General features: G+C 37.7%; 1 protein-coding gene across 1 annotated transcript in view; it reads right to left on the minus strand.

Moving 5' to 3' along the window:
• Positions 1 to 22522, minus strand: part of FAM171B (family with sequence similarity 171 member B) — an 83272-nt gene that overhangs the window by 22934 nt on the left and 37816 nt on the right. Inside the window, exons 2-3 of the mRNA XM_003944207.3 lie at positions 6833 to 7066; positions 1038 to 1130 (exon numbers count right to left, since the gene is read on the minus strand). Coding sequence (XP_003944256.1) covers positions 1038 to 1130; positions 6833 to 7066 — 327 coding nt within the window. The remainder of the gene's footprint in view (positions 1 to 1037; positions 1131 to 6832; positions 7067 to 22522) is intronic.

The following is a 22522-nucleotide window of genomic DNA, read 5'->3' on the forward strand; positions in this document are numbered from 1 at the left end:
GGAAGCGGAGGTTGCAGTGAGCCGAGATCATGCCATTGCATGCCAACCTGGGAAACAAGAGTGAAACTCCATCTCAAAAAAAAAAAAAAAATCTGGCAAATGCCTTGGTATTTCATAAGTAAGAGATTCTACAGCCTCAGTAAACTGCTTCAAGATTCATGAAGCTCTAGTTTATTTTTGTCCCAAATAATAGTAAATTTTCTGGTTTAAGACTTTAGGAATAAAAAAGATAGCATCTAAAAATGAAAAGAACGTTCACAGACAGTTTCTTTTTACCATGATGTTCTTATTGGGCTCTACCCTCTGGGCTTTCTCACTTCATCAGCCATTCATATTATGCTTTAGACCTAAACATTAATTCAGCAATACAAAACAAACAAGCAATTTTTGTCACTTATAGAGGTTTCCTAAAATACGGAATAAAAGCCACAGAATTCTGAGGTTTTAAGGGGTGTGGGGAGATAAGAATGAAACTATCATCTTCATGATTGGTAAAGCAGAATTGGAGGACACAGTTTGAATCACTAGCCAAAATATGCTTTCTGCATTCCTCCCCTTGAGATACGCAAGTGAGGCAAATCATGTCTACAGAGCAGACACTTAACTACTGAGTCAGGCATCTTCCACAAAAGCAACAAAATTAATGCTGGACGCAGGAAGGAGACAATCTGTAGGCCTTAGCAACATGTGTCCTGTCTGCTCCTCAATTTCACCCACCACGGAAGCCCCAGTAAGAAATGTGATTTGGAAAGAACAGAAGTTCTCTATAATGTGCATACTTGAGGGGCTAAAATAATAAAGGAAAAAATGATTCCTGCTATATAAAATATCTACACTATTAATTTGATAGTAAAATAAGAATCAGTTCAGATCAACTTATAGTTGTTATTAATTATATTAATATGATTAATAAGTATTAATCATACTGATCAATTTAGATTTTTCTCAAGTTATAATTCACATTGATTCTTAGTGAAGAACTACAGTTATATGACAATAACTTTAAGTGTTTACTTAGTAAGAAGTATTGTACTTACCAGCTAATTTTCCAGTAATTAAAACAGTGTCTTCAAATAGCCATATATTTGCTTGGCTTTGCGGAAACAGTGACAGTGTAACTGATGAATATACTGTGAAATGTAGCACAATTAGAATATTTTACTTAGTGCAAGCGGGAAAAAACTAGAATAAATATAGTTCTGTAACAGCAAGTCCTAAAAAGTAGGGAAAAAAACCTACTTGATGGGAAGAGCAATTCAAAACAAAGGAAGGATCAATACAAAATATGATGGAGGAAAAAAGGTCACAATAAAGTGAAAACATTGGTTATCACTATTTATTCTACTAATCTTTTCTATTTGATAGTAGTAGTCTATACTAAGGTGATGATGTTCTGTAACTAACCCCAGATGTAAATGATCAAGTTGAATGTTGAATAACTCCCTGATATATTTTCTCTAATTGTTACCTGTTATTCTTAAGATTAAAAAAAATTTTTTTTCTTGGCTCCATGATTCAGAGTTCTCTAGATAGAAACTCTATCCACTTTTCATTTTTTCCTTCCCACATAGGAGCACAATGCTCTTCTGCACACAGTATGGTTTGCCAAAAGTTGGCAGAGAAGGAAACAATTTAGCACACAAAATGATTCAAAGGCAACCTTTAGTAGGATTGCAGGATGGAGCTAAAACTGCCTACAAGAGTAGGCAGCTGAAATACCTGTTGGGATGAATAAGTGCAGATCACGTGAAAGATATTATTTCAAGATTGGAACAAGCAGCTGGGACAAAAGACTATTTTATAAGCAAGATCAAAGCAAACTTATCAATCCTCCAAAAGAAAAATTATTTTTGAGGCGTTCCCAAAGCCCGAGTTCTTGTTTGATATTTTTCCTTTGTGTTGTGTATTTAAAATTACCAGAAATAGCACGGCATCCTCAAATCTCTTAAGAGAAAACGCAATTACATGGAAATCCTTTTACTATTTTGAGATATTTCAAATAATTTTTAAAAATATGGAAAAAAGTAAAATATAAAAAGTATACAATGATGGACAGAGGTAAAATAAAATAAGCTTTTCTCCTTCCACAGGAAAAGCGAACTGCCAAATAAAAATGTAATTTCAATTTCAGAAATATACTAAAATAGAGACTGATTAATGGATTTATTAAATTGGAGAGGTTGGAGGGTTACAGTTTGAACCTCAAGGTGATTATAAGTAAGACATTATCCCATATTTGGATACTTTCTCAATCACACATCTACTAAACATGAGGAGAATCTTTCTGAACCTCACAAACACATTCAGATTTCTTTTTATGTGAAAACTGTTTCCTATTACAAAAGGGATGCAATACTCACTGAAAAACTTGAACACAGAAAATAAGATCAAAGTGATCCTCATCACAACACCACCACAGGGACAATCATTAAAAATATTTTATTATAGCTCTTTATTGCTGTGATTTTTTTTAAAAGACAGCAAGTTATGATATTGTATACAGAATACTGTTACTCTGCCTTTTCGATTTAATAACATAAGCATTTCTCTCAAAAGACACTTTTCATATTTTAACACACATACTTGATTTATTAAGGTATTAAGATTTATGTATTTACTGCATTAATCTGATAGAATGCTTCCATTTCACTATTACAAAAATATTGCACCAACATCCTGGTGCATGAATACGTGTTCACTGTATTTAATGTTTTAATGCATGTTTATTTGTGCAGATTCAAAAGGTGGAATACTGGGTCAAAGTTTATGAAGACTTGGAAGACTTTGATACACACATTTCAAAACTGTTACGCAGGTAATTTTGCCAGTGTGTACTTCTGTTAAAAATGTTTCAAAATGCTAGTCCTATCTTGTTCGGCAACATTAAAGAAAAACTTTTTTTAGGTAAAAGAAAAAAATCTAAGAATTGTGTATTTCTTTGGTGTACCAATCTTACATTATTAGATAAAACATGTTGTCATATTTACTAACCATTTATTAGTAAATATGAAAATCATTAGGCCATGATTTTGTCCATCTACCTTATTTAGTTAGGACCTTGGCATTTGCTTATTAATTTGTATGAATTCTTTGCATATTAAGGCTATCATGCCTTTACTGTTTCAAATATTTTTCCAACCTCAGTTGCTTTTTATGTTTATGACATACAGGAATTTATTAAAATAAGTTCATAACTAGCTTTTATTGCTTTTAAGTTTAAACAGACCATACTAACCAAAAGGTCAGAGAGTTTATTTTCTTATATCTAATGTAATTATTTTCTATATTTGATCTCTGTAAGCAATATACTTTCACATATGAATCCAGTTAATTTATTCCAAATAGTTAACCAAAATATCTCAATATCATTTACTGACTATTCAACCTTTTTCAATGATTTCTAATGGCATCTTATCAGAGGTAACATTTTTATAAATACTAAGTGTCCAATATATACCATAATACAAATTATAAAACTCACTCTTAATTTTGTAGATATATAATATTTTAGTTGTAATGGCAAATTGCCCCTAGGAGATTTATTTCTAAAATATTCCCATGTATCTTTACACATGTATTCTTTAAAGATTATTTTTGCCAATTTTGAAAAATGAACTAAATTTACAAATTGTGGAAGAAATGAAATCTTTACAATATTCAGACATCTTAAGAAAAAATATTTTTTTTCCCATGTGTCCAGGGCTTTAGTTTGTTTGTTTGGTTTTTTAGGTCTATTAATAACATTTGGAAGTTTTAGTGTCCCCACATATACAGCTGTTTTACTTTTTGGCCAGTCAAGTTTCCCTGTATTTTATTTGTTGCTTTTGTTCTAAGAGGGGATTTCTTTTCATTGTTTGTCCTATCTAGTTACTACTGCTGGTTTATAAGAACATGTACTAATTTGCTATCAATAGATCTGTTGAAATTCCATCAATTTTAAGAGTTTTAAGTTCAATGCTCTGTAGTTTTCCAGAGCATCATATGATCACTATCAGGAAATGACAGTGGTTTGGATCTTCCTTTCTAATAGTTATCTGCTTTTTTTTTTTTGGGGGGGGTGGGGTCTCTTAATATCTAAAAAAGAAAGAACTACTGTAATGTAAAATAATATGGATATCCGTGTTCAGCTTATTTTAGTAGGATCATCTCTAATGTTTTACCGTTAATTATGATTGTGAGATATTTGCCATGTTAGGTATGCATTTGTCGTCATGGATTTAAAGAGCTTTTTTCTTTTCTTTTTTGAGAGTCTCACTCTATCACCCAGGCTGGAGTGCCATGGCGTGATCTCGGCTCACTGTAACCTCTGCCTCCTGGGTTCAAGTGATTCTCCTGCTTCAGCCTCCCAAGTAGCTGAGATTACTGGTGCACACCACGATGCCCAGCTAATTTTTTGTATTTTTAGTAGAGACAGGGTTTCATCATGCTGGCCAGGCTGGTCTTGAACTCCTGACCTCATGATCTGCCCACCTCGGCCTCCCAAAGTGCTGGGATTACAGGCCTTAGCCACTGTACCCAGGAGAGTTTTTTCTTAATTAGACATGGATAGTAAATGTATAAAGTCCTTTCAGACAACTACTGGTAATAGCATATGGTAGCTATAATTTTTTCTATTAATACGACATGTAAAGACTTTGACACATATTTCACACCTTTTCAATCCTGCAAAGAAAAGATGTCCTACTTGGTCTTGACAGAATGTTACATTTAAATAATGGCAAAGTTCTTTTTACTCTTCTGTTTTAGGATTTTTGCTATTAGAGTTACAAATTAAGATGGGTCTACACAGGGATGTGTGTGTGTATAGGAGAAAGAGTACATATAAAGGCATTTAACATTTTTATTACTTTTGTTAGGTCTTAGAATCAAGGCTATACTAGTTTTGTAAAATGATTTGGAGTACTTTTTAAATCTTTGAATTGGGTTATTTGTACCTAAAACATTCTATCCAGTGGTTATTAGTCTATACCATCTACTAACAATATATATTGCATTATCAGAATATTACTCATTTTATTGAACTTTTTAAGATCCTTGACATCTAATTTGGTGTAGAGCATTTTCATGATATTTTTAAAGCTTTTATATATTTCTCATCTTTTCCTTGTCTATTTCATTCATTTTTATTTAGATTAGGAGATGTATGTATTATTATTTCAGAAAACTAGCATTTTGTCCATTATCTTTTCTTTAAATCTTCCAGTGTATGCTAATTCACTTTGATCTTTATTATTTCCTTTTTCTTGTTTTATTTTCTAGCTTATTGAATGAACAGTTGTGCTTAATTTCTGTCTTTTGAGAACAATTAGTTAAACAATGAGTTCACCTCAAACACATTCATATTCTGATTTTCTAGTTATGACTTATTACAGTTTTATTCATATGAATTTTATTGAATTCATTTTTTATTTCTCATTCTAAATTGAAATAATGTATCAAGAATCCAAATGTTTCTAATATGAAACCAAATAAAACATCTAAATTCTAACAAGAGCTACCATAATGATTTGAAAAAGATGGACAACCTGATGTATCATCCTTCCAATGAGTCAGAGTTGCATTCTAATATCTCGTAGGGCACATCATTCCCAATATTCAGTTAGTCATACAAAGTGCTACCAAGTCTTTCTTCAACATGTCTCTTGTACTCACCCCATCCTTTCCATTCGCTTTCTTGCTTCAGTCTGTTGTTACCATAAGCCACGAGCACTGCCACCACTTCCTAGCCAGGCTCCCTGAATCCATTTTAGCCCAGCTGCTGGCTTTCATTATACGCTGTTGAGTAAATCCAGTTTCCAAACAACCTACACTCATTGTGCTCAAGAATCCACTTTAACAACTGCCGTATTATTCAGCTCATAAATCCTGTCTGTCTCATCATTTAAAAACATTCTTTCTTCATCTGGCCCCACTTTACCTGGCCCACCCTGCTTCTCACTGATTCTTTGGGCATGCAAATCCCTCTACCACAGGCAAGCTATGTCTAGAGCAGAGCTCTTGCTCAGGATTACTTCAAACACCTCTAGAAGGAAAAATGCCTTCACGACAGCTACGGTTTGAAAGTTGACATCTCTGCAAAATGTATATGTTAAAATCCTAACTTCCAAGGTAAGGTAGGGTTGGGAGGTGATTAGGTCAAGAGGACAAAGATGGAAATGGGTCCCTTTCTTCAATGAACTCAACCTGATTCACTAAAGTGTAATTCACGAAGTAACAGTTATGAAGCCCAGAACAAGTGTCAGGTGCAGGATAGACATTGAGGTTGCATGGAGACCCTGTCTGGGTCATGTAGCTCTCTACTGGCCATTCCTATCACACACAGCCATGTTTGGCTACCTGGGCTCCCCTGAGGACACAGGATTAATTTTGCAGGTTCTGGAGGACAGAGCCAAGACCTACATGTTAGGGAGGTTTCAGACAGTTTACCTATTAGGACATAAAGACCCTTGCTTGCAAGCAGAACTAAAACAGGCACAAGAGAACTTGTTTGCCCATTCTGCCATGTGAGGACAGAGAGAAGATGTTATTTCTAAAAAAGCAAGCCCTCACCAGACACAGAATCTGCTGGCACCTTGATCTTAGACTTCCCAGACTCCAGAACTGCAAGAAATAAAATTTCTCTTGTTTACAAGCTACCCGGCTTAGGGTATTTCATTATAGTAGCCTGAAAAGACTAAGACAATGTTTTCTTCAAACTGGCACTCCTTTCTAACCTCCTTATATTGACTTTACTAAGCATTCTCATTTTCAGCTTACCAGAACAAGATATTCCCCAAACAGAGAAAAAAATTCATTTACATTTAGCAACAACAAAACACATTTAATTGCTTACTTGGCATTCTTCCGGTTTTCCAAGGCAGAGGGGTCAACACGTAGCCATCTTTGTAAGCAATAATAGTTAAACTAAGTCCTAATTTGTAGGGTACTTTTATCAACACTGCTCCATTGTTTTGAGTTACTGTGGAATTTGTTTTCGTGTAGTTTACAAACACTTCTACAACTGCTTGGCTCAGGTGCTGACGACTTATGATGTCATTCACCTGGACTTTCAGCATAAACACAGACACTGGAAGAGAAAAAGGTAGAAATTGCAGTATGTTGTATCCTAGAATGCATAGGTCATAGGATTTAAATGTCATTCAACATATCTAAATAACAGTACAAAACTGTTGTTAAATTTAGGAACCACAAATAAATACACATAATAATAAAGAATTCATTATTCCTCCTAAAACAAAATAAATTTGAATACAGTCAAGTGCTCCCTAAAAACATTTCAGTCAAGGGCCGGGCGCGGTGGCTCAAGCCTGTAATCCCAGCACTCTGAGAGGCCGAGGCGGGTGGATCACGAGGTCAAGAGATCGAGACCATCCTGGTCAACATGGTGAAACCCCGGCTCTACTAAAAATACAAAAAAAATAGCTAGGCATGGTGGTTCGTGCCTGTAATCCCAGCTACTCAGGAGGCTGAGGCAGGAGAATTGCCTGAACCCAGGAGGCGGAGGTTGCGGTGAGCCGAGATCGTGCCATTGCACTCCAGCCTGGGTAACAAGAGCAAAACTCCGTCTCAAAAAAAAATAAAAATAAAAATAAAAATAAATTTCAGTCAATGGTGGACCACATATATAATCCTCGAGAAGATTATAATAGAGCTAAAAAATTCCCATTGCCTAGTGACATCATAGCCATCATAGTGTTGCAGTGCAATGCATACTCACATGTTACCGGTGACGCTGGCATAAACAAACCTACCGTGCTGCCAGTTGTATGAGAGTACAGCATATATAATAAAACTTGATAATAGATGACTATGTTCCTAGCTTATGAATTTACTATACTTTTTAATCATAATTTTGACAACATAGTCCTTCTACATATGAAAATAAGTTAACTGTAAAAAGACTCAGGCAGGTTCTTTAAGAGGTATTCCAAAAAAATAAAGGCATTGTTATCTTAGAAGATGACAGTTCCTTGTGTGCTGCTGCCCATGAAGACCTTCCAGTGGGACAAGATGTGGAGGTGGAAGACAGTAATATTGATGAGTCTGCCCTGTATAGGCCTGGGCTAATGTTTATATTTGTGTCTTAGTTATTTTTTTTAATTGTACTTCAGGTTCTGGGGTTCATGTGCAGATCATGCAGGATTGTTGCATAGGTACACACATGGCAATGTGGTTTGCTGCCTCCATCCCCCCCATCACTTACATCTGGCATTTCTCCCCATGTTATCCCTCCCCGACATCCCCATGCCCATGCTGTCCCTCCCTTGGCACCCCTCAACAGAACCCAGTGTGTGATGCTCCCCTCCCTGTGTCCATGTGTTCTCATTGTTCAACACCCACCTATGAGTGAGAACATGAGGGGTTTGATTTTCTGTTCTCGTGTCAGTTTGCTGAGAATGGTGGTTCCCATATTCATCTGGTTTTTAACCAAAAAAAAGTTTAAAAAGTAAAAGGTAAAAAATTTTAAAAATAGAAAAAAGCTTACCAAATAAGGGTAGAAAAAAATTTGTACAGCTGTACAATGTGTTTCCTTTAAGCTATGTGTATTACAAAAGAATCAAAAAGTTTAAATTTTTAAAAAAATTTATGAAGTTGTAAGCTAAGGTTAACTTATTGAAGAAAAAAATATTTTTTCTAAATTTAATATAGCCTAGGTATACCACTGTGCAGTGTTTACAAAGTCTACAGTAGTATACAGTAATATCCTAGGGCATCACATTCACACTCACCCAGAGCAACTTCCAGTCCTGCAACTTCCATTCGTGGTAAGTGCCCTTTACAAACATACGATTTTTAAAAAATCTTTTGTATGAACTTTTAATTGTGCCTTTTCTATTCTGAGATATGTTTAGATGCACTGACACTTAAAATTGTGCTACGATTGCCTACAGTATCCAGTAGAGTTACATGCTGTACAGGTTTGTAGCTTGGGAGCAATAGGCTATACCATATAGCCTAGTTGTGCAGTAGACCTCACCATCCAGGTTTGTATAAGTATACTATGATGTTCACAAAACAATAAAATCACCTAACAAGGCATTTCTCATATTGTATTGTCATTGTTAAGTTATACATGGCTGTATTTGTTATTAAGGCACAATATTACTCCATTTTTTTCCTATCAATTAAAAAAGAAGAAAGGACAGCAGCAAATAATAGGTAGAAGTTCTCTCCTAAGGAAAATATATTTTTATTGTGTCTCACTAACTCTAATGCTATCAATAGCAACAGGAAACAGACAAATTCCTAGAAAGTCAGAAATGGGTCCCCTTTCAGTGCTGACCTTCAAGCCAAAGAAAGCCTGAAACCTGAAAACTGAACTACCAGTTCTGGACAGAGTCCTTGACTGGAGTGAGAACTTCTATCCTAGTCTTACTCTCTTGATTGGTTCATTTTGGATGATGCCTTTTAACCAATTGAATGGTGCTTTTTCCAAGACCACACATGGACTATGCAGCATGTACTCTCCCATTTTAAGCCCACAAAAACCCCAGACTCAGCCTCAAAGATGGCTACCCTGCTTTCAGGGTTCACTCTCCACTGAGAGCTTTCCTTCTGTTGCTCAATAATTCTTCTCTCCCCTACTTACTCTCTAGTGTCTGTGTACCTTATTTCTCTTGGGCATGGGACAAGAACCTGGAATTCACCAAATTGCAAGCAGCAGAAACAAACAACTTCTGCCCACTGGGCTGTGGACGGTGGGAATAAAATAGCTGTATTCCCACTCACCAAGCTAGAGGAGTAGAGGGCTGCAACATTTCTGGAAGCTCAAACCTCAGGACTCCCCAGGCAAGAGCTGTCACACCCCTTGGGGCTCCATGATCACTGGCATCTCTGAATTTTTGGGTACCACCACGTTCTTCTAGTCTAGACACCAGCACCCAACGCAGAACCCACTTGTGGCATGCCATTCCAGCCACAGGCTGAGCGTGGAGCCACAGCAGGTATGGTATCTGAGCAGGCATGAGCCAAGCGCAGCCTGCTGGGCTGAGCAAGACCAAGACAGTGGTGGCAGCAGACATTTCTAACTGTCAAAGCAGCACCAAACAAATTCTGTAACACTATCAAGTTATATAAATTTAACACATTCCAAATGTAGTCAAAGCTCTTAGAATAAAATGCCATTACTGCATGGCTAGCTACTTTATGTTTTTTCTGTTGTCTGAAAAGTAGAAGATGCTTTTCAGTGCCAAATATACAAAATATCAAACAAAAATCCTTTTTTAAAATATAAAAAAGCACTATCCATTAGGTATATAAGAAAACAAGGCTGGGCATTATGGCTCATGCTTGTAACCCCAGCACTTTAGGAGGCTAAGGCAAGAGGACTGCTTGAGGCTGGGAGTTTAAGACCAGCGTAGGTAACATAATGAGACCCCGTCTCTACAAAAATATTAAAATTAGCTGGGTGTACTGGCATATGTCTGTAGTCCCAGCTACGTGGGAAGGTGAGATGGGAGGATCGTTCATCCCAGGAGGTCAAAGCTGCAGTGAGCCATGATTACACCACTGCATTCCAGCCTGGGCAACACACTGAGACCCTGTATCCAAAAAGAAAAAAAAAAAGAAAGAGAAAAGAAACTAACATATGTTGAGGAAACTGAAAATGAAAGCCAGTTTCTACCTAAACCTCTGGTTTTACTGTTTAAGTACAGATCTTGGTAACGTCTGCCTAAGAAAGAACTTGTACCACCATGAAAGTGTCTTTTCAAGCATGTGTCACATCTCTGTAAAAGATGCTTTCTTTTCCCCTGTAAGCAACCTCTGGAGTCTGTCACCATCCACCTCTGCCATTTCTGAGACATGTGACTTTGGGTAAGTTAGGTCCCAAAATCCATTTACTCATATGTAAAATCAGGAAAATAGTTAACTACTTTGAGATAATAAAATGAACTGATATGTCCAGTACAGAGCTTGTGTATCATTTAACGTGATTAGTAACAAAAATTATTATTCCCCGATTAAAAAGCACTTCACAAACATTATAGTACACTAAGAAATATCATAAACATCGATTACACTGCAATGCATCTGCATAAACCTATTTTTAATCAAAACTTTTATCAAGAACAGCACATCAGATTAAAATTCTAGTCAATGTTGACTGAGCCTCAATATTGCTACCAAAATATTTTTATAGCTTGTCCATTCTAGCTTTGTTAAACTGGACTTTAAATTGCTTCTGGATCATAACAAAGACATTTTCAAATATAAATAGAATGTTTGTAATAATCACCCAGTCCTAGGGGAGGTACCATACACCAAGCTAGAAAAAAAAAATAGCTCTGATCCTTTCTAGACTCTAAAAAGTTAAATGTTATCCAAACACTTCTCTCTTTCTCCACACACACACACACACACACACACACAGAGAGAGAGAGAGAGAGAGAGAGAGAGAGAGAGAGAGAGAGACAGAGGGTGGGGAGAGAGAAACATATTTCAGGATACCTCCTCTTATAAAGATTTTAATCATAATAAGAACTAAAATGTTCTGGGGGTAATGAACCAAGCATTGTGTTAGTTTTTAAGTTCATTATTCTATTTACTCTTCAAAAAACCCTCATTGGAGAGGTGCTATTTTATTTTACACATATTGATAACTGAGAGTTGCAGAGGTTTGAAAATGAGCCATGGCTAACCCTCAGTAAATGGAGGAAACAGGACATAAACTCAGGACACCTCTCATTAAAGCTTATGCTTGTAAACCATTGCCTTACATCTGCCTGGTTACTCTCTTAAAAGCAATTATTATCTCAGTTTAGAGTGTGGAGTTGGGAAGAATTGATTGAGAAAAGCAAAGAGATGATTATATCAAATCATACCTTAAATTGAGGTTTCATTAGTCTGTCTGAAACACGGAATTTCCTGAACAACAATCTCATATATATGTAAATGTTAATAGGGGAAGAGATTCCAAGATAATACAGATATAAGTAAAGTTTATCCATACATCTGCTTTGGCATATTTAATAATAGAGAACCTTATGAGAGGTCAAGTTACTTTGAGTAGTCATTAGCATCATTACTTTTAAGAGATAAATTGAAGAACATTCAGTTATAAAAGTCCAAATAAGCCATGGGTCTTAAGCTGTTCATCAAACTATTTTTCCATTGTATCATAAATTCAGCCCATTAATAGTATTTTTTATAAAATATTTGTAACAATTTAAAACTCAAAAGATGAAGGTAAAGAGTAAATATATGTGTCTGTCTGAGATTGCCTTTGCAAAAATTAGAAAATTTAAATGGTTGGAGAGATTTCACCTAGCTAACCCCCTTCCTTTTGCCTGTAGCCTTCAAGCTACCTTAATTATTCCTGGGTTAAGGCTGGGCTAGCATTGGGAGAAATTTAGTTTATAGTTTAATTAATAATAGCCCTTCCTCCGAACATAACTGTCTTTGTAAAACTAATGAGATTATCAGGTTAGAAGAATGTGAGGAGGCTGAATTCTAAGGTGTAGACTGCCAGCCGTTATCCTGGTGCTCACAAGATATACAACTTCCCCAATTACTTCTACAAATAATACCACTACTGTAGAACCTAAGGATTGGCCTTTTGAGACGTCTTTTCAAGTTTTTTGCATATCTGAACTGATGGCTCCACCACTCCTGTGGCAGCACCCAGAAGCAACTCAGCTCAAGAGGATAGCTTTGACTCCCTATGATTTCATCTCTGACCCAACCAATAAGCAGAAAGCACCCATTGTCTAGCCACTGCCACTGTCCCCCCTCCCTACTTCCCCCAAACGGATAGCAGTGACAGCTTGTGTGGAGCAGCCACTGTGAGGGTACCAGCTGCAGTGGGAAAGGCACAGCTGGGGTTGCAAAATCCACAGGACCAGAGGGACCCCTGCCTCTACCGAGTTGGTGGGGCAGAAGGCTGCACTCCCAGGCACAGCTGCAGCCTGACAGCTGTGGCTCCAGTCCCTGGAATCTCTCTGCTCTCAGGGTCCCAGGAGTCCCTCTTGCCTCCCAGGCTTGAAAGTGTCTGCTTCCACTGTCTTGCCTCTCCTTGCTCCCAGTGCTAGCTCTGGGGCAAAGCAAAGTTGTGGCCAAGAACAGGTACTGTCACAAGCCAGCTGGATGTGCACACACTTGGGGCAGCACTGATAGGCCAGCCCCCTGCCATCTAAGCCCCCTCCAGACTTTGGGCACTGTTGGACACAGGAGGGAAACAGTGGGGATTGAGGGTGGCTCCATGTGGGCTTGTGGGTACCCCCTCAGATAAACAACCTGGGCACCATGGACAACACGATTGATGGCAGGAGTCAGACAGTTCCTGGGCAGAAAGGGGTAGGTCCCCAGTGAAGCCCCACCTTCAAGTTAGGGATGGCCTGAAGCATGGGGGCCAGGCTGCCAGTTCCACAGACCAGAATGAAAACTTATGGTGCATTTTCCAGGCCCACACATGGCCACCCATGGAACAATCAGCATGCACTTCCTCCCCTCTGAAGCCCACAAAACCCCTAAACTCAGCCAGAGTCAAGTAGAGGACAGGATGATCTGCCTGCAGATAAAAGCTACACACTCTGGGTCTCCTCTCCACTGAGGGCCACAGAGATGTTGAGATGACCTGCCTGTGGATAGGAACTACATACCCTAGGTCTTGTCTCTCTGCTGAGGGCTGCACACTCGTCAGGACGACCTACATGCAGATAGAAGTTACCCACTCCAGGTCTCCTCTTCCATGAGAGCCGTACTCATTGGGTTGGGATAACCTGCCTGTGGATAAAAGCTACCCACTCTGGGTCTCCTCTCTGCTGAGGGTATTATTGGGATGACCTACCTGTGGAAAGGAGCTACCCACTTTGGGGTATCATTTATACGTACACTGATAACATCTATCCTACAGTCTCCTGAGAGCTTTACTTACGCTCAATAGAGCACTTCCTCACCTTGCTCACCCTCTAGTTGTCTGTGTACTTACTTCTTCCTGGACGCAGGATAAGAACTCAGGACCCACTGAACAGTGGGACTGGAAAAGCTGTAACACATACAGGGCTGAAACATGCCCCTCTACTCACCACATTGCAGGTGACAAGAAGGAAAGAGAACTGCAGTCCTTCAGGGATCCCAGACCTAGGAGCTCCCTGAGCCAAGGCTAAGACACTCTCTTTGAGGCTCTGCAGTTTCTGAAGTCTCCAAGTTTCCAGATGCCACCAAGTTCCCCAATGGCTGTAGTGAAAGCCACTTAAGGTACACCTGTTCCAGCCACAGCCTTGCAGGGAGCTACCACCCATGCCAGCACCTGGAGCTGTCTGCCCTGTCACAGCCAGCATGTATAGTTGTGTGCAGTGGCTGGACCCCATGCTCACTCATACACCCCTCAATGTTCTGTGCCTGGCTCACCCTTGGCAAGCATGGGATCCAGGCTAGGAGTGTGAGCTAAGTGCAGGCTGCCACGCCAAGTAGGAAGAATGAGCCCAGTAGGCCTGAGCAAAACTCAAGTAAAGGAGCTACCAGCCACAAAGGTTTCTGTCTGGCAAAGTGACACTCCAAGGATCCTGTGACAAAACTACCTTTGAAAAACTTCCAAGTTCTTGGAAAAGGCTGATTTGAGTAATAAACAAACTGTCTCCTGTTCAGCTGGCTCTGCATGAACGAAACTCTTTCTTCATTGTAATTCCCCTGCCTTGATAAATCAGCTTTATCTGGGAAGTAGGCAAGAAGAACCCATTTATCAATTACATGCCAACCCATGGTCAGTTACATACATGCTTGTAGGCATAGATCACAAAAATCTCAGTATACCTTTGTAAAATATGTAACATCAAATCCATTTTATTAATTTAAAAAATGAAGATTCAGATACATCATGAAAATTGACCAAAGTATCACAGATGGTAAGAGGCCATGTCAGCCTTCAAATATACCCATTGTTATAGTCAGAAGTCAGACATGAGTAAGGCAGGAGAGGACTCAACCCCACCAGGAATGTCAGGCAAACATCCGGCAATGGTTAGGCAGTTCTTAAACCATCTCTCTATAATAATAATCAGTCACAGCTGGCACCAGGGAAAGGCAGTCTCCCAAAAGATAGAAAACCTGAATCTGGTGATTAGCAGCTTCCTGATAAGATCTCAGGAGTTGGGTGAGTGGGCTCAAGCATGTGCACTAAGATGCAAAATGGCATACTTCAGTTTAACTGACATATGACCTTCCTCTAGGAACACGTGCCTGGTAAGGGAAAAAATGCCTCAAGTGAGCATGTGTACAACTTGAGTAAACACACTGCACATGCAGCCACTCCCAAGTGCTGGCAGGCCACTGCACATGCAGACAGCCCACTCCAAGGGAAGAATCTGAGAAGTAAAGCAATCCTGCAAGCTGCCAACATATAAGACCCCAAGTCAAAAATCAAACCATGCAGATCACATGGATTCACCACTGCTAATGCCATGAAGGATTCCAAAGCCATCTTTGCCCCATGGAACAGTGGTGCTTGGGGTGACACTACTAAATTTACTCAAGTAATATATGATTGCAATCATCACTGAGAACTTAAATTCTTATTTAACATCAATTAAAAAGAAAAAGCATCCTCTGGCCATATACACACATACTCATGCCAAACCATGTCCTCAAATTCAAATGGAAAATACAAAGCTTGGGTTAAAACAATTTTTAAAAAGGTTATAATAGTGATATACATCAGTGGTGCCCAGTATTTTTGGCACCAGGCTCTGGTTTTGTAGAAGACATTCCATGGACCAGATTAGGGGGATAGGATGATTCAAATGCATTACATTTATTGTATAATTCATTATTATTACATTGTAACATATAATGAAATAATTATACAATTCCGCTCAGTGGGAGCCCTGAACTTGTTTTCCTGCCACTAGATGGTCCCATCTCAGAATGCTAATGGTTGCCGAAACTGAATTACCTTGGAAAGTCTATGATGCCCTACCATTGTGCTTTCTAGTTCTTCCCTGGTCCCTCTCCTTCCAGAAACTGGGTTGTGCAGCCCTTCCAGCTGATCCGTGAACTATATAATAATCTTTCCTAGAAAGTATTTTATTTCCCGTAGCCATAGTTGGTTTCTGTTGCTTGCTCCTTAAGTAAGCACATTAAATATGTACAACTGTAAATAAAAGACAATATTTAATAGGCCACTCTATCTTTTATGTAACATGAAGGAATTCAGGATAATACCGAGTACCAAAAACATGATAAACCATATGAGAGACAAACTGATCATAACTACAGCATAAAAGAATTAGGATTCCCTATTCAAATTCAGTAAGAGATCTTGTTCAAACCAAATGTACCTACAATGGCTCCTTCAACAGCATATTCAATAGTGAATTTTTATTAATTCATTTGCTTCAATAATCAATTTTAGAAATTCTCAGTCTTTGGATTTACAGACAAATCCCAATGTGTGATAAGATCTTAAGTTAAATTTGCAAAAGGAAAAAAAAAAAACCCTGCATATTCCATCTGTTTCATCCTTGTAAAAGTACAGTTGCCAAAATAAGACACATTAAAACCCTCCTGACATTCTGAAGCTGGATTTGATTTATAAAGTGTTTTCTAATCCAGAATGGATGATTTTATGTTTTCACATGTAATAATAATGTTAATATAAATCTGATGAGAAAATATACTTAGGAAAAAAAAAAGATTTGCAGAGGTCAAATCTTGATGATCTAAATCACAATCCCCCTCTCTGATGAGATCACCTATATCTGTATCTTAAAATGCTTAGCAGACTTAGTGCGTAATACAGGCCTGACCAACAGGTCTTCTCTAGCTCAATATGGAAACAACCAACTTGCAGTTGTTTCCTCTCCAATCCCACTCAGTTAAAGCTGACATCGTAAGTTACAGGTTTTATACATACATGTTTACTTGTGCCACACACACACCCTAGCCCAGTGCTGGAAACTTTACACATATTGTCCAATTTCATCCTAACACACACCTGTAAGACATTTCCCAATTTTAAGGCAAGGAAATTGAGATTAAAACTGCACAGCTAAAAACGTTATAACCAGGATTCACAGACAACTTGTTCTGACTCCAAGTCCCATGCTCCACATTAACTCTTACTGAAAAGCCTTAGGGATTTGGTTTTCACCATATTTACTAACTTATTTTCTCATCTCACAACCAATGCTCAGAAGTAAATGCTCATTCACTGACTCTCTCAGCCTCTTTTTCCCATCGTTAACGTTGGTTTGTCTCTCATCCCAGCACAAATCACAGCAAAAGCAGCATTTTAAAAAACGAACAACAACAACAAAAAAAAAAACCTCAGCTGAAAGCCTTGTCAAAGTAATTAACGAGGCATGAACAACTCTTTTTTTCCCTTTTTTCCTTCTTTAACCTGCTTATGACTTAAACAGGATGCTTCTGATTTCTCTGGTGCCAACAGCAAGCTGTTGGCACAGTCAAGCCAGCAGCACAGTCAGCCAGAAGCAATATATATATCCCTAATAATCGCCTACTAGTTCTATCCTCCAACAAAAAAACTTTGGCATTTAGATAGAGCAGAATCCATGATTAAATACACGATTTTCAGCCGGAGGTGCTTTTGTCTACCTACTCTTCTCCAGTGTAATTTTTTAGCTTTCCATGAGCATATTTATTTCTCTGTTGCTTAATTATAATCATTATGTCTTGCCCACATAATCTTCTTTTCAACATGTCACTATCGGTTTTAAAATAGTTCAATATTAAATGATTTCAACTGCACCCTTAGAAAACATATAATCTAAATGTTGAGAGAGACAAGTAAAAATAAAATACGTATCAGTGAGCTAGGTCCTGAGGTTGCTGGAGAAGATTTAACTATTTAGAAGATGATTGCAAGCATTGTTAAGTAGTGAGAACAGCTAAAATTCAAATAATAATAAATATGTATAGAGGAATATTCTAGAAAAAACATATTTGAACCAACACTATATTATGGTTTTCCTATAGAAGACAAACAGGTAACTGAAAGTCCAAAAGAGCTTTAAAAATACTGCTATGTAAATTTGGGTGACAGTTTTGTCTTTATGTAGGTGGGCTGAAAAAAATCACAATCCCACTTCTTTTCAAGAGAATCTGACATCATCCTATTTTGTTGTCACCATTATGTAGGTTACAACTGTAACTTGGAGAAGCACCTTCTTTGCAGATTTCTCTGGCACAAAAACTCACCTACTTCTTTTCCATTATGTTTCAAAAGTGAGTATCTATAATAATTTCATTTCATATGCGACAACTTTTATCTCCTATAGGAATACACTGCTAAAATAAAAGATTTTATAAACAAATTATAGGTCAAATTTTTAAAACAATATTTTAATGAAATAAATCCAAAAAACTTGATTGAGGTTTATGTATCCTGAGAACTAGGAAAAATAAAGAACACAAAAATATAGTGGAATAAAATAGTTGGAAATAATGGAAATGTTCATTTATATGAATTCATTCAACAAATGTTTACTGGCTACCTACTCTTGCTCAAATCTGCATGAGACGGGGATTGAGGATACAGACAGTAACAGAACATAGGATTTCCCTAATATATAATTCTGAGGGGAAACAACATGTGAAAAAAAATACAGAATTTCTGATATTATGACAAAGGAGGCAGAAAAGCAATATGGAAACAGACAAGAAAACTTTTTATAGTATCTAACACAATCTTCTAGAAATTATGTAGAAATTAATTTAGAATATGTATAAAAATTTCTAGAAATATCCAAACACACAAATCTAATATCTACTTTGATATCAGTTTACACTATCTTTTTTTTTAAACAGGAAGAATGTCAACATTTTGAGTATAGATCATCTGAGAGCCTACCCATGAATTCTCTCACCTTTTTTTCATGATCTGACTTTTTGATCTACTTCTGTGGAGACTTTATGGTAAGAACCCAAAAGATGCCAAGCTTCTGCTTAGCTCCCAAATCAGGCTTCTTTGGGGTCATTCATAGGCCTAGTTTGCTCTCTACCCACCATTTTCACACAAAATATTCAGCTTCTGAGAAACCTTAGTTTACAGGTAGGCATACAAATATATAAAGAAATGAACAAAAAACATCTGGTTCCAAATTTAAATGTCTAGGTATTTAAACAATTAGCAGAAACATAGCCATCATGGTCGCTAAACAGAATATCAATTATTTTCTATCTCTTAAGTCTGGCATTCAAAATCCTCTGAGATCTGACCACCACCTCCCTTTCCAGTTTTCCCCCCACTCATCATACTCATACCAGATATGGGCAAATTATAGCCTGCTTGCCAACTTTGATCCACTCTGATTTTGTAAATAAAGTTTTACTGGAACACAGTCATGCTAATTTATTTATATATTCCCTATGGCTACATTGGCTACAATGGCAAAGTTTACTACAATGATATCTGGCACTCTACAGAAAAAGTTTGCAGAACCCTGTTCTATACTGTCTCATAAATGGGTCATTGGTCACTAACCAAGAGAACCCACTTTCCTGCTACAACATAATTATTCATCTCTTTCTTCCATATGAAATACCCTTTTAAAAATCTGTCAAAATTCTAACCTATCCTTCAAAGTATAGGTCAAATGACCCCTTCTCGAATAAATGTGCTCTTAGCCCAACCAAACAGGATCTCCTCTTCTTACTGACCAGATTAATGACACATAATATATTCTGGTATGTTTTCCTTTTCTGTGGGTCTTCTCTCAGCAAGTCAGCTTCTTGACAGCCCCTATTGTTTCCAACTTAGCCTTGAGTCATACTAAACCTTAAACCTAATAAGAGTTAGCATGTGGATACCTTACTAAATGAGAAGAATGGGGGGGAAGAGAGGGAAGAAGAGAAAATGAGTTGCAGAGAGAGAAGGAATGAAGAGAGAGAGGTAGAAAAAGGAGAAAGATAGAGACCAGAAGTAGCCAAGAACCTGAAAACAGTAATGATAATTGCAGGATTTCGGTAGGGGCCACTAGAAATTACAGCCAGCTCTCCATCCCCAGTATTGGGTACAAAATTTTAAGCTTAATCCCACAGTTGACAGTGAAAAATATTTTACATTACTGTAATAATTACAGCAAGAAATAAATAACATTACTCTTCCTTTCAGAAATCAATACAATGTTTTCTCATAAGAATATTTAACCTGCAAATTTTGACTAGAAAAAAATTTTGACCAAAGAATGCTACTAGGGAGTAGCAAAACTTCCTAAATATAAGGCAAATGTATCCTAGCAAAGAGTAAGTTAAAATTTTTATTTCACTACTATAAAACAATATCAGCAAAGTAGTTTTACGAGTCTTTCTCCCAAGATACTAGCACAATTTCCCTATTTAATTGGAATGAGGGCTGAAAGTTCAGAAAAGAAGACAATGAAGGAGCTTATTAAAAAAAAAAGGACCATATTGTTATACATTCTGAAAAGTAGGGAGGAAAAGACTTAATCAGTTTACTCTCTACAGCATTTCAAATATGGACACACAAGCCTCCTTCTTTTAAAGAAACAAAAGAGTGCTAAATTAAAAAAAAAAAAATCAGTAAAATAGAAAAGCCTCCTTTTCATTGCTTAAACCCCAAATTGGATCCCAACCCTCATTGGCTTTGAGGTTTAAAAGAAACAGAACTGTGCGTGTTTGAGGCACAAATTTACTTGCCGTAAGCTAATATTTATTGCAGAGAACAATCTCAACTCTAAGAATAAATTAATGAGACAGAATAAAGACATGATCTCCAAAGGTATAAAATGTTATGGAGCAAATAAAATACACTTTGTATCCATTAGGATTGAAGGCTTATATAAGTGTGATTCACCAATGCTAATGAAATGGGTAACATAAAAAGGGCCTTTACAACTTAAGAACTGGCACACAATAGAGAACTCAACAGGGAACAAACGAGAGCTGAGCCATTACTATTTGGACTCCGATCCTTCTTGCCTACCTAAAGGACCCCTTTCCTCTATGGAAATCACTCAATCTGACTGAAGCTCCTAAAACAGATTGTCCAAGCTCACTCCACAGGCATTTATCATCCTGACTTGTTTGTTCTTCCCAATTTTTCATCCTTCCTTAGAATCACATGCATTTATTCACTTACCCAACCACTTTTTCAACATTTATTAAGGATACTGTATGTGATGGCCCTAGATAGAGAGAGACAGAAGAGCCTTCAGCCCAGAGAGGAAAGCTCAAGATCATTTTAATTTAAATGTTTGAAAAAGCACTGGTCACTACTGCCACGTAACCACTGAGCATCTAACTCAGACTAAGGTGAGAGCACTCCTCTGTGAAGACAAAATCAGAATTGAGTTTTGAAAATGGGGTGGGGAGGGAAGGAGTGAATAGCACAGCTCCCTAAACCTGGAAATTCAATCACAGATACTTATCCTTTAAGACTCAGCTCAGATATCCCCTCTGCACTGAGGTATGGTATGACTGATTTCCCCTTCTTTTGAACTGATACAGCACAAACTGAGTTATCACCTAAGGCCAGGATCATGTTTGGCATCACAGATGAAAAGAAGACAGAGAAAATATTTTTTTTCCTGAGATTACTCAGCAAAAATCTTAACAACTGAGGAAAAAACAAAGAGGTTAAGAATAATATGCAAAGGCTCCGCCAAATAAGAAATACATGAGCTGATGAAACATAAGATATTCCTCCTTAGAGGAAAGATGGGAATTTAGCAATTCATTCAGCAAGCACGTGCTGACTGACATCACCCCCTGCACTCAATGTCCTTTTCTGAGCCGACTGCATCTCTGAGCTCATTTCCCCTCCTTTATCTTCATCCATTGTGATCCACAACAGCCTCTTTATGCTTCCTTGAACATGCCAGTCATGCTCCCACCTCCAGGTCTTTGCATAGGTAATTCCTTCTTCCCAGAATTGTCTTCTCCCTAAAATGCAAATGGCTTACTCCTTCACTTTCTAAATGTCTTTGTCAAAATGACACTTCCCATTACTCCTGTCCTCCCAATCTGACTTTCCTGTGTTTCAGGGGTCCCATGACCACCTTAATGTTGGTGATTCACCAAAAGGACTCAAATGTCCTTTGACAGGTTATACTCACAACTATGCTTTATTATAGCAAAGGATGAAGAATAAAACAACAGGAAAAAAGGTATTTCTTCTAGCCATGAGCTGCAAGGACACATGCAAAGTGTCTCTGCATAGGGAAGCCAATTGAGTCTTAGGGTACAAAGCTGTCAAGTCATTGGTCATGTAGACACACTTCTGCTACATAATAATTTCAGCAAGAGTAGTCAGAGTAGCAAAAACACAGGACTTCCAGTATAAATATCAAGTGTATACCATGATCTTGCTAAATAATCCTCAGAAGTCTTGACAAGCTAGAACAGCATACCCTATTGCCCCAGGTATATAAAATGTCATCATCAATCAATAAAATAAAGAACACTCTGAGGGCCACATTCCCAGAAGCTGGCCAAGGACAATCATAGTTCCAGGCTCTATGACAAGCAAGGATAGAGCAATCAAACCTGCTGTGTGAATGCATTTCTCAACTGTGATCTATTTTTTTCCATAATATTCTTCTAGACT

The sequence above is a fragment of the Saimiri boliviensis genome, chromosome 5 (genome assembly GCF_048565385.1).
Source record: "Saimiri boliviensis isolate mSaiBol1 chromosome 5, mSaiBol1.pri, whole genome shotgun sequence".
NCBI classification, from domain to species: Eukaryota; Metazoa; Chordata; class Mammalia; order Primates; family Cebidae; genus Saimiri; species Saimiri boliviensis.